The sequence below is a fragment of the Tarenaya hassleriana genome, unplaced genomic scaffold (assembly GCF_000463585.1).
Source record: "Tarenaya hassleriana unplaced genomic scaffold, ASM46358v1 Cleome29, whole genome shotgun sequence".
NCBI lineage: Eukaryota > Viridiplantae > Streptophyta > Magnoliopsida > Brassicales > Cleomaceae > Tarenaya > Tarenaya hassleriana.
The window spans coordinates 96,213-109,300 of NW_010966092.1; the positions used below are offsets into that span (position 1 = coordinate 96,213).

Here is a 13,088-nt window from a genome sequence, read left to right on the forward strand (position 1 = left end):
CCATAGCTATATTTAAAAAATAATAATAATTTAGTTATAAATTTTTATAGATTTTAATAAGAAACCAAACGTGCCCCCTCATATTTTTAATGTGGATCCCCTTTTATTTAGATTTTTGAATATTTTCCTTAAACATGTCTCCACTTTTATCTAATTACTTTTTATGTTTAGGTGAAACCGTTATAATTTTTATATCATTATTTTATATTTTTTATTTCTCTCTCTCCTCCCCTTTCTCTCTTTCGCTCTTTCTCCCATTGGATAAAAAAATAAACAAAGTAGCAATACTGAGATCAAAGGTACGTTTATGATTTTAGTTTTTATTTGTTTATCTGTTTTTATGTATGTTTTAATCATACGAATTAATTTAATATTATATATTTATTTATTTTTGTATTTGATTTGACAGAAAAATTAATGGATAAATTTCTCAAAAAAATTTTTGCATCGATATCTCAAAATAATGGTGAAATTCCAATCGAGAATGTATCAAATTCTCAGGTTAGTCTCTCAATACCTGAAAAAATTGATTTGGATGATTTGCATTCGGATCCAGCTGATAGGAAAAAAATATTAGAGTATAATCCTAATCAGAGAGATGAGATAAGACACAAATATTTGATTAGGGGACCTTGTCAACCACGTGGTCATGACTTTCCGAAGAAGATGATAGAAAATAAATTGAGGCGATTTAATCCAGCTTGGTTTGACCAATACAATGATTGGTTAGAGTATAGAATAAAGAAGGATAAAGCATTTTGCTTGTGTTGCTACTTGTTTAGAGAACAAGTTGGGAATGATGCTTTTGTGTCAGATGGTTTTTCAAGTTGGAATAAAACCGAGAGGTTGGCTTTTCATGTGGGTGATGTCAATAGTTTTCATAATAATGCACGCAAAAAGAGTGATGATTTGATGAGGCAAAGTCAATCTATCATACACCAACTAAGATTTCGGCAAAGTTGATAGCATTAAGCACAAAACATCAAACTCATGGAAGAAAACGCACATAAGCAAAGTGATACGATGAAAAACGAGTATCTTATTCGGTTGAATGCCTCAATTAGTTCTTCTAGATATTTGTTGTATCAAGGACTACCGTTTCGAGGCCACGATGAGTCAGAAATTTCTGATAATAAAGGAAATTTTCTGGAACTTGTCAAATATACTGCAGAACAAAATGATGGTTTGAGTAAGGTTGTTTTGAAGAATGCTCCGGGGAATAGTCAGATGGTTTCTCCAAAAATCCAGAAAGATATTGTACAATGTTTTGCAGAACAAATTACCCAAGACATAATTTAGGAGATTGGACATGATGTGTTTGGGTTGCTGGTGGATGAGTCTAGTAATGTTTCTGATAAGGAGCAGATGGCAGTAGTTTTTCGTTTTGTTGACAAGAACAGGATAGTGAAAGAGAGATTTATTGATCTTGTTCATGTGAAAGAAACATCTGCTTTATCTATGAAGTCTGACATTGATTCTTTGTTTGTTAAATATGGTTTGAGTTTAAAAAAGGTCAGAGGGCAAGGTTATGATGGGGCAAGCAATATGAAAGGTGAATTAAATGGATTGAGATCGTTGATCTCAAGAGAAAATAAATCAGCATATTATATTCATTGTTTTGCTCACCAACTTCAATTGGTCGTTGTAGCAGTTGCAAAAGAGCTATTTGATGTTGGAAATTTTTTCGACATGATTTCAGTTTTGTTGAATGTGGTTGGAGCTTCCTGTAAAAGAAAAGATATGATTCGAGAAAGTTATCGAACGAAAGTGAACGAAAGTGAACGAAGGAATTAATAGTGGAGAGATTAATACAGGAAAAGGGTTGAATCAAGATATTACTCCTCAGAGACCTGGAAATACGCGTTGGAGATCTCATTACAAAACACTATTGCGTTTGGCTGGGTTATTTTCTTCTGTCATTGAGGTGCTTGAGTACGTTGAGAATGATGGCACTGATACAGTTAAAAGACGTCAAGCATATGGTCTTCTCAAATATTTCTACACATTTGATTTTGTGTTCCATCTACAGCTGATGTTGCTCATTCTGGGATTCACAGATAATTTATCGATGGCTTTACAAAGGAAAGATCAAGACATTTTGAATGCTATTTCATTGGTGAAATCTACAAAGAGACAATTACAACAACAAAGAGATGGTGGATGGAATTCGTTTCTGGATGACGTGTATTCTTTTTGTGAGAAACACAATATTGAAATGATCAATATGGAGGAAGATTATGTTGATTCAAGGAAGCCAGGAAAAAAGAGCAATATAAGCAACTTACATCACTATCAGGTAGATTGTTTCTATATTGTTATGGATTTGCAGCTTCAAGAACTTAATGATCGATTTGACGAGATAAATTCAGAACTGCTCATTTGCATGACATCTTTGAGTCCTGCTGACTCATTTCGTGAGTTTAGCATGCCAAATCTGGTGAAATTGGCTGAATTTTATCCGGACGATTTCAGTTTTTGGAGAAAGTGTCTCTTCGACATGAACTTAGTATTTCCACATCGACAATTTGACGAAAGATGATCGATTTTCTAATTTGACTAATCTTGTAGATCTTGCTCGTCTTATGGTGGAAACAAAGAAACATCTTTCATATCCATTGGTGTACAAACTTTTGAAGTTGGCTCTTATTTTGCCTGTTGCCACCGCGACTGTTGAGAGATGCTTTTCAGGGATGAAATTTGTGAAGACAGCTTTACGCAATCGGATTGGTGATCAGTTTTTGAGTAATTGTCTAGTTTGTTTCATTGAAAAAGATATATTTCAGACAATTACAAATGAAGTTGTTATGGATAAATTTCAAAAAATGAAGAACCGTAGAATTCAGTTGTAAAACATAAACTACTTTATGACGATTTATTTTTATTAATGTTTTTTTTATATTTTATATCATTAATAATTGTTGTCCCCGGTGAAAAAATATTCTGGGTCTGCCCCTGTGTATATACATATTTTATATATATACATATGTATGAGTATATATATGTAATAATGTAAACCTATGTATATGTATATATATACCACTATTATATGCAATTATCAAAATATATTTTGGAGATATAATGAAGCATGTCCTGATGGCTCCTGGATACTGACTGGCGCTCGCACAAACAAAATCCAACAATTTTAGTTGGTCCTATCTTGCACGTCTCTGCCATTAGGACAAGACCAACCCATATGGAGATACAAAAACGAGAAGTTGAAGCCTATGTTCTCGTCTACAAGTACATGCCAACTTATCAGAAATCGCAGCCCCGTTGTTGATTGGCACAATATGGTCTGGACAAAATTCTCGACCCCTCGGCTAGCCTTCCTCTATCGGGAGGTTATGCTTCAAAGACTCCGCACTAAGGATCGTCTGAATAGATGGGAAATCCACACTGATCCTGATGTGTCATCTGTGGTAATGAAGATGAAAATCACTCTCACCTATTCTTAATTAAATTGCAGCCTTGGCAGGTCCATTTGGGAGCAGTTTGCGAGTAAATGATGGCCCCTACTACCTTCGGACCTCCGCAGGTGCCACTTGTGGATCATACAACCTGCCCATGACAATTCCTGTAACAAAGTGCTTATTGCTAAGATCCTCCTCCAGCATGTAATCCATCGAATTTGGAAGGAAAAAAATCATCGAATCTTCCGTGAATAAGCGAGAAGCAATTCAAAAATAACCGACCACATTGATCGCGGCATGCGAAACGTTCTCCTCTCCATCTACAAGCCGCCTGGCACAATGACTGAAGCACATGAGGGTGTTTTCTTGAACGTATACTTTATTTGTGTTTTTCAAATTGTTAGTCGATCAACGATAGAATATAATCTTAGTTTGTACCTATTAAAATGCTATAATATAGACAAGACTTTGTTGGGGTGGTTCATCATTTTATTAAGGAAAAATCTCATATTTTCTACGAATTTTTATTAATGTTTCCAATTTTTACATCAACTTTTAATTTGACAAAAACTTATATAAAAGTTCAAAATTTTCCAAACTCTCATACCAAATCGCAAAATGTGTTACAATTTCCCACATACCCGCAAATACGAATCATTTAAATCACAGAAATTCAAATTCTGTAAACCAAAATCGCTTAAGTAACTGAAATCCATAAACCGGAATCCCTAAAGTCAATGCAAACCAAAATCCCAAAATCTTATGGTTATGTGAAAAATTGTAACATATTTTGCGATTCAGTGTGAGATTTTAGAAAAAATAGAATTTCTATATTAATTTTTGTCAAATTAAAAATTGGAATTAGGAACATTAACAAAAATTCATGGGGAAATATGAGATTTTTCCTTTTATTAAAAATTAGGTGAAGCTGGTCATAATAAATCCAAGGGAAAATGTATCCAATGACTAAAATGTGATGTTAAAGGGTAAAACATAAATATTGGTTAATAATTATATATTGATTGCCAAGAGAAAGTTGCACCATGACTAAAATGTGATGGTGATCTTGGCTCTATATATATAGCCCCGTTGAGTTGCCAAGATTTGCAGCACCATTCGAGACACCAAATTTGTTCTTAGAAACACACTAAGCAATGGAGTCCTTCAGCGTAGAAAGAGAAATCAAACGTCCGTTAGCCGATTTTCCAGCCAATATTTGGGATAATCCACTCATCTTCTTCTCTATTTCGGATTCGGTAATCATTCGTATTCTCGGAGATATATTCACGTCGGTTTTTTGTCATAACATTAAACCTTATCAAAATGTTAACGATAATACAATTATAACTCTGGTACACAAAATAATTATGTAACTTGCAGTTCTAGCTGAAAATAAAATTAAGTTACTTATTCTTTGTCTATTGTTTTATTTGAATAATGTTTTTATACGTGATTTTATTCGTAAACAACTAAGCATCAATCATGCCATTGGTAGGGAGGTGATGCGTACAAAGAGAAACATAGCGCGCTGAAGGGGCAAGTGATGGAAATGCTTATGGCCTCCAAAGCTAATCCCGTAGAAAGCCTTAAGCTCATTGATGTGTTATGTCGTCTTGGAGTATCCTACAATTTTGAAAAAGAGATAGAAGATCAACTCAATACGGTTTTCGGTATTCGTGACCTAAATGACACGATAGGTGACGAAAAATATGATTTATCTACCGTTGGAATTATTTTCCAAGTTCTTAGGCAATTTGGCCATAAACTCTCTGCCGGTAAGATCACAGTTTTGCTTAAATCTTTCTTTTAGCTGAAACGTTATATAAATTCAATGAACCAATAAATGTGCATGTGAAAATTACGCGTTCAAGGTTATAGATTTTTATATATTGGCCGTGTTAACTAATCAAAGGTCTATATGTCTAAAGATGTGTTTGAAAGGTTCAGAGATGAAAATGGAAAGTTCAAGGAAAACTCTGGAGTCGATGCTAAGGGCATGCTAAGTTTGTACGAAGCTGCACATTGGAGCACTCATGGCGAAGATATTCTAGATGAAGCTCTCATTTTCTCGAAATCTCGTTTGCAAGTGTTGGCTTCTAAATCCAGCCCCCATATCCGAGAGCGCATAAAAAACACTCTAAAACATCCATACCCCAGGGGAATTACGAGGATAGAGACGAGACAATATATATCGTATTACCAAGAAGAAGTACCGCACGATGAAACGTTGCTCAAATTTGCTAAGTTGGATTTTAACATACTACAACTGCTACACCGTGAAGAACTCGCCTATGCGACTAGGTGATATGATTATATATGCATATAAGAGACTTGTTGCTCACCGGAGATTTCTTACACTTTGACTTTTAGCACAAATGATTTAGTTTCTCTCAATTTTCAGGTGGTACAAAGATTTGAAGACCGATTGTAAAGTACCATATGCTAGAAATCGGATAGTTGAGTGCTACCTGTGGGCACTTGGAACATATTTCGAGCCGCAATATTCGCGGGCACGAATTATAGTGGCAATTACTATACAATTATTAACAATTCTTGATGACACATATGATGCTTATGGCACGATGGAGGAACTTGAACTTTTCACAGATGCATTGAACAGGTGCTTATGGTACAAGATTTGGTTTTCCTGTTTTGCTTGAGGCATTCCACAGTATTTATGAGCAAATCATGTATAAAAAGTGGAACTCGATCTAATATGGATAAGATGGAGGGTATTTGTATCATACGTAATATAGGATACGTACTTTGCTTATATAAACACAAGATTTATCATTGTAATGTAATGGAGGATTCTTATGCAGGTGGCTTCCTACAGCCCCCGAAGAGTTACCGGATAATATGAAGTATTTCTACAGTATTCTGGTAGATTATTATGACAAACTCGAGGAGGAGATGGAGAAAGAAGGAAGATCGGGATGTGGATTCCATGTGAAAAAATCTGTAAGAAAAACCGAACCTTAGTCCTATAAATCTCTCAACTTCCATACAATCATCACTTGGTTTGGTTTCACATTCAGTTGTTGGAATTTTCGCTATCAGATAAAATCATTGGGGAGTAGCTACTACCAAGAGGCGAAGTGGTCAAATGAAGATTACATAGCCATGTTTGATGAATACAAAGAGAACGGAGTTTTTTCCAACGGCTACTATTCAACGGTAGCAACATCCTTTGCAGGAATGACTGATGTTTGCAAACTTGATGTCTACGAATGGTTAAGCTTACAGCCGAAAGTCCTCGTAGCTTCTGAAATAATTACTCGATTCATGGACGACATTACAAGCTACGAGGTACTCATCCTCAATTCATAAATTATGAAAATTTTCAAACAAATTCAAATCCCATTCATCAAAATGTTGAAAGAAAAATGAAACTCACGATGGATCTGTACTTTACATCCCATGATTGCAGTTTGAACATAAACGAAAACATGTCGGAACAGCAATCGATTGTTATATGAAACAATATGGTGTTTCCAAGGAAAAAGCCACAGAAGAGATTGAAAGGATTATCTCAGAGACATGGAAGGATCTGAACCAAGAACTAATGAGGCCTTACTCTATGCCTCGTCCTATCCTAATCCGAATTCTTAACCTCACACGGGTTATTGAGGTATTCTACAAGTACCAAGATTCCTACACCCACCCGGAGTTCTTGAAGGATTATGTCGTCTCCTTATTCACCGAAAGCATTCCCGTGTGAGGGTGGTTTCAGCAAACTCTGGGAATTTCATACAACCACTCTCTACTTAAAGATTCTACATAGCTATCATAAGAAATAATATCCCAGAATGTTTTTTTTTTCCTCTTATAATTGCACTATGTGAAATAAGTGGGTGGACAGTTCATGCTTTCTGCATTCCTCCATCTTTACTCCAGTTGATATGTATTTCTAAATAAATCGAGGTTATCCATTTCATCATTTGGTTGCTTTGGTCGATTCCATCAAACATCGAATAGTTCTCTTCTCTAGAATCTTTTTATGTGGGAGTGTATCTAAAAGAGCAACACGAAAATTTCGAGTTAGATATCATAGTTGAGATCAGTGTAAAACATAAGATGTTGCAGTAAGAGGGAAAGCATAAGATGGAAAATCATTCTGGGATTTGGTTCCGGCGGCTAGAGGAAGTTGGGCTTGGCGCAAACTACTCAAAATTCGCGAAATCGCTAGACCTTTCCTGAGATGCAAATTAGGGAATGGTGAGAAATGTATGTTTTGATTGGATTCTTGGTTGCCGTAGGGACCACTCATCAAATTTATTGGTGAAGGCGGCTCCCGATAGTTGAGAATACCCCAGGATGCTCACGTCTGTGCTGCTTTTAATCACGAAGGGTGGACTCTACCATCGGCACGAAGTATGGCAGAGGAGGCCCTTCACTTGGCCTTGCTATAGATTGGACCCCCCCTCTTCTACGGCAGGAAATGATTCTTTCTATTGGTCTCCGACACATCGGACAGAGGGGCATAAGCCTTTCACCACTGCGATGGCATGGAGATTTATTCATCATGCACAACCACATGTTGCATGGTATAAAACTATATGGTTTGCAAATGTTGTCCCCAAACACTCTGTAACTGCTTTTCTGTCTGGTATGCCAAGGCTTCTTGTACGTAAATGAGGTTGCTTTAATATATTTACCGTTAACAGGTACTTCCATCAGATGTGTCTTCTGGTATGGTTTTATTGTATTAGTCATCTAACGTAAAACTTGAATTTCATGTTCTTATATCTATTTATCTTACTCTCTAATTACATATATAATCTAAAACCACAAAACAAGAAATCAAAAGTCGCATGTTTTTTAAGATCACGACGGTGTTTGGCAATATTTTGAGAGATTCGTGTATTTGGTTATAATTCGTAAGAGTTCATGTGTTAATTTGATAGTTTTAAATCAAGTTACTATATTTTTTTATATTAATATCTGGTTTACCTTTTAAAAGCCATGTAAACTATAGCTTAATAACCGTCCCATGCATGGAATAATATCAATCAAAAAAAATCTACACAAATGGAAAATGACTTACTTATTTTGGAAATCGTTTTGCCCTATGTAAATTATTACCAAAAAAGAGGGAAATATATCAAAATACTTCACCTAGAGCTCGAATCCTACATCTCTCGCTTTGGAGTTTTTTCTTTTAATTTTTTTTTAAAAAAAATTAAAGTATTTTATTATTAGTAATAATTTAACAAATTCTAGACTAAATATTTTTAGATTAGTTGAATTTCTCCGAATCGACCGTTTACTTATCAATCGGTAGAGATTAAAAGGATAAATTACGGTTCCATAATCAGCACTCTGCACCCGCATATACATATATACGGCACGAAATAGTTAAGAAAACTTGATTGAATTAATTATATAGTTGATTTGGAATGATATGCGGGAATAGATTTATTTTAACGGCCGACTAACAACCCAACTTGTAGCATATAGAAATGGGATTTATTCAAAGCAACGTTATTGAATTTGAATAGTCAAATACTTTTTCATTCTTGTCGCTAGAAACAGACAAAAAAAGAGACGTAATTCGAATAAAAAGCGGCAAAATGGAAAATTATGCAAATTTTTATTCATAAATTGATGGCCAAGGGAGAGCAATTCTCAGCAAATGCGTTGGCTACAACGTGTGTGTATATGTATATATATATGTATTTCGTTACAGCCTAGATTTTGGTTTTAGATTAATGTTTTGTTTATTCTCGTACGTGAGCATAACATGTATAGTAAATGTGCATGCACACATGCAATTTTACATAGCGTCCTTCTTCTCCTCCCACAGAAATTATTATGAAAACATAAACTTCAAATCGAGTAAAAAACAGAAATAAATTAATGTTTGGTGATTTTAGTACGTTCGTTGAAATATATACCAAATATATATATATACACCTTTAATTGAAATAATTAAGATGTAAATAAATCTATCTTGAAGAAACGTGTTAGAGTATGCGTTTGGTTACGACCATTTTAGTTTGTTTAGGGTTCTAGATAAAATTTGTCTGGATTTATTTCCATTCACTTCTGCAGTCGAAGAACAAATTCTTCATTAATTACCAAAAAAAAAAAATTCTTCATTTAAATCAATAGCAATAGGGAAAAATTGTTCTGATGCATCATTCATTTGATTTCAATATATTCTTATTCGGGAGTAAGCTCTAATTTCAATTTTTATGAGATGATTATAATAGGCAACTTACTATATTGACGGGATTTGATTTTAAATCTGATTTGTATATTTCCTTATTCTTCTAACAGCATTGTATATATATATCCTTGTAAATCCTTCTGAAATATTATGCGAATATTTTTCCAAAAACCTAAACTCGTTTATGGTATCAGAGCCCATCGTCACACGACATTAATTCGATTCCGACGCCACCATCTCTTCTCTTCGTCGATCTGTCGTCGCCATGGCTGCCGCCAACGCATCCTCCAGCGCCACTGGCCTATCCACCGACACGGTTACCCCTTACAGTTCCGACAGTCCGTTGATCAATGTCAACGTCACCAACGTGGCAAAACTCACAGCCACAAACTATCTAACTTGGAGCATTCAGATTCGTGCTCTTCTCCAAGGATATGATCTCGATGGCTTTCTCGACCCGACACAAGCTCTTGCTGTCTCAATCATTGCCAACAATGTCTCCTCTCCGAATCCGGCGTACAAGCCATGGTTCCGTCAAGACCGACTGGTCTTCTCTGCACTACTCGGCTCAATCTCTGCCGAATGCCAAGCACTTGTGGCATCCGCCACAACCTCCGCTACTGCATGGACAACGCTTCTCCAGACATATGGTCGTTCAAGTTGAGGACATGTCAAACTCATCAAGGATCACATGCGCCGCTACACAAAGGGAGCAAGATCTGTTGACGAATACATGAATTTCTTCAAGGTAAAAGCCGACGAACTTGCACTCCTCGGCAAACCCATGGATCACTAGGATCTCGTTGATCTTATTCTTGGTGGCCTTAGTGACGAGTACAAGCCAATCAAAGACATCGTCCAAGCCCGGGACACACCCATCTCTTTTGTCGAGCTTCACGAGAAACTCCTCACCCATGACATTGATCTTATCGCCGTCGCTCCGCTCCCCGATTTACCTATCTCGGCGAACACCGCACAATCTGGCCCCGGGAACACTTGGCGTCCACAGTCCCAATCCGGTCCTCGGCAATATTCGCACTCACGCTCAACTCGGGGAAACTTTTCCTCGGCTCGTGGTTCATGTGGTCGATCTCGCGGCTACCTCGGAAAGTGCCAGCTATGTGGCACACAAGGACACAGTGCACGTACGTGCTCCTCCCGACCATGTCTTTATCTTCCTCGGACCAACAGTCGGTTGCATCTTCATGGCAACCCTCGGCCAATCCGGCCTCCACTCAGCCTACGGCCAATCCGTCTTGACTACTTGATTCGGGCGCCTCTCATCATGTGACAACCGACCTAGCCAACCTCTCTCTCCATTCGCCATACCAGGGTGACGATGCTGTCATCATCGGGGATGGTTCTGGCCTTGCGATTACACACACCAGTTCTTCGTCCCTTCCCTCTCATTCTCGCTCTCTTATACTTGATAATGTTCTTCTAGTACCTTCTATGAATAAAAATCTACTTTCAATTCATCAACTTTGCCGCTCTAACCATGTTTCAGTGGAATTCTTTGCTCGTTTCTTTCAGGTGAAGGATCTAAACACGGGGGCGGCGTTAGTAACCGGACCACTTCATAATGGTGTGTATGCTTGGCCGAATTCTCCCGTTCCATCGTCCCTTTCAAATAAATCCTCGGTCCTTGCGCTTTCAAGCGTCAAGACGTCTCTCTCTGAATGGCATTCTAGACTAGGTCACCCGTCTAAAGACACTTTGCATTCTATTGTCTCTCGTTTTTCTTTACCGTTGTCGAATAATCGAGTTTTACATTGTGAACCATGCTCTATTAATAAAAGTCATAAGCTTCCATTTTCTACATCGTCTATTTCTTCGTCTCGTCCTCTTGAAATTCTATATTCCGATGTATGGAGTTCCCCAATCAGCTCTTTTGATGGTTTCAAATACTACGTTATTTTTGTCGACCATTTCACCCGATATACGTGGTTATATCCTCTTCGTCGAAAATCTCATGTTCACAATGTTTTTACTCGGTTCAAACCTCTTGTTGAAAATCGTTTTAACACAAAAATCGTCACATCTATTCCGACAACGATGGAGAGTTTCTTGCACTTAAAGACTTTTTATCGTCTCATGGCATATCCCATTTTACAACCCCTCCTCATACACCCGAACACAACGGTCTTTCCGAACGAAAGCACCGTCACATTGTTGAAACGGGTCTCACCCTCCTCACGCGAGCGTCCATTCCTCCCAAGTTTTGGATTTTTGCCCTTCCCACGGCTGTGTATTTAATCAACCGCCTCACCACAACCGTTCTTGGCCATCAATCCCCTTTCGAACTTCTCTTCTTCTCCACACCGAACTACGCTAAACTTCGTACATTCGGCTGTCTTTGTTTTCCGTGGCTACGCCCATACTCACGTCACAAACTTGATCCTCGATCGACACCTTGTGTTTTCGTCGGATACTCTTTGACACAAAGTGCCTATCTTTGCTTTCATGTAGCCACGTCTCGTATTTATGTGTCTAGACACGTCGAGTTTGTCGAGCATGAGTTCCCTTATTCTCGGATCCAATCCGGGTATCCACCTACTCTTCCATCTTCCTCCGCTTCTTCTTCCTCCGTGTCCTCTCTTGTTCCCGTTTGGCCTACTGCATACACACCGTGATGGGTCGCACGGGGACCTCGAGCACCGGTTCACAACCGGTCTCGGGTCTGGTCCGCGGGCTTGCGCAGCGGAATTGGCGTTCAAAACGATTTTGAACCGCCCACGGACCATGGTTTCGGTGAAGAACCTCTTGGAGAGTAGAACTAACCTTTTGATTCCGAATCAGAAGGTTGTTGTAGATCACAGCTAGGTGTTGAAGCAGCCAACACCCTCTTGAGTAGTCCACACCCTTGGGATGGTTTCCAACACTTGGAAACTTGCTTGCTAGAGCTTGAAGAGATCAAATCTCTTGTGTATGATCTCAAGAACAATTTCTTGAGTTTGGGAGAGTTGCAGAGCAGTCTTGGCTCTTCTGGAGGTCAAGAGTCGGGTTAAGAATGATCCAAATCATTCCTCACGCGTACCTACCAAGAAAAGCCGAGATTTTCGCAATTTGGTGTTTTCAGACGTCCGGTCCGCCGGACCAGGAGCTGGTCCGCCGGACCAGACGAGTAAAAACACGCGGTTTTGTTCGGTCACGGTCTTGGTCCGGAGCTGACCAACTCTTGGTCAGCCGGACCAAGACGCCTTATGCCGACAGTCGAAATTTTCCGCGATCCGGCGGACCAGAATCTTGGTCCGCCGAACCAGCCGAGCTCCGGACCAAGAGATTCAGTCCGCCTGACTTGCCGGTCCGGCGGACCAAGATTTCGGTCCGCCGGACCAGCCGAACTCCGACCCAATTCGTTCCCGCTCTGTCTGACTGCTCTGGTCCGGCTGACCAATTCTGGTCAGCTCCGGACCAGGCAGTGTATTTCGGACAAATTCCACGTGCGTCTGGTCCGGCTGACCAACTCTTGGTCCGCCGGACCAGACCTCAAAGACCAAGAAAAA

The 13,088-nt window shown here is 38.5% G+C and overlaps 1 protein-coding gene and 1 pseudogene across 1 annotated transcript; both read left to right on the plus strand.

Annotated features, from left to right (window-relative positions):
• Positions 1 to 531: 531 nt before the first annotated feature.
• Positions 532 to 2,849, plus strand: LOC104818497 (annotated as a pseudogene).
• A 1,715-nt stretch (positions 2,850 to 4,564) lies between these two features.
• LOC104818498 (alpha-humulene/(-)-(E)-beta-caryophyllene synthase-like) lies at positions 4,565 to 7,304 on the plus strand. The gene is made up of 7 exons (XM_010548115.1): positions 4,565 to 4,666; positions 4,906 to 5,185; positions 5,339 to 5,711; positions 5,812 to 6,030; positions 6,233 to 6,371; positions 6,471 to 6,719; positions 6,841 to 7,304. Exons 1-7 carry the CDS (start codon positions 4,565 to 4,567, stop codon positions 7,129 to 7,131), a joined length of 1,653 nt encoding a protein of 550 aa, XP_010546417.1. The 3' UTR covers positions 7,132 to 7,304.
• Positions 7,305 to 13,088: the final 5,784 nt, after the last annotated feature.

Bases quoted from the DNA above. Each gene is read 5' to 3' on its own strand.
- LOC104818498 (XM_010548115.1), top strand. From the start codon at position 4,565: ATGGAGTCCTTCAGCGTAGAAAGAGAAATCAAACGTCCGTTAGCCGAT. The intron at 5,186-5,338 runs GTAAGATCACAG...ATATGTCTAAAG, and splicing joins TGGCCATAAACTCTCTGCCG to ATGTGTTTGAAAGGTTCAGA. The intron at 6,720-6,840 runs GTACTCATCCTC...CCATGATTGCAG, and splicing joins ACGACATTACAAGCTACGAG to TTTGAACATAAACGAAAACA.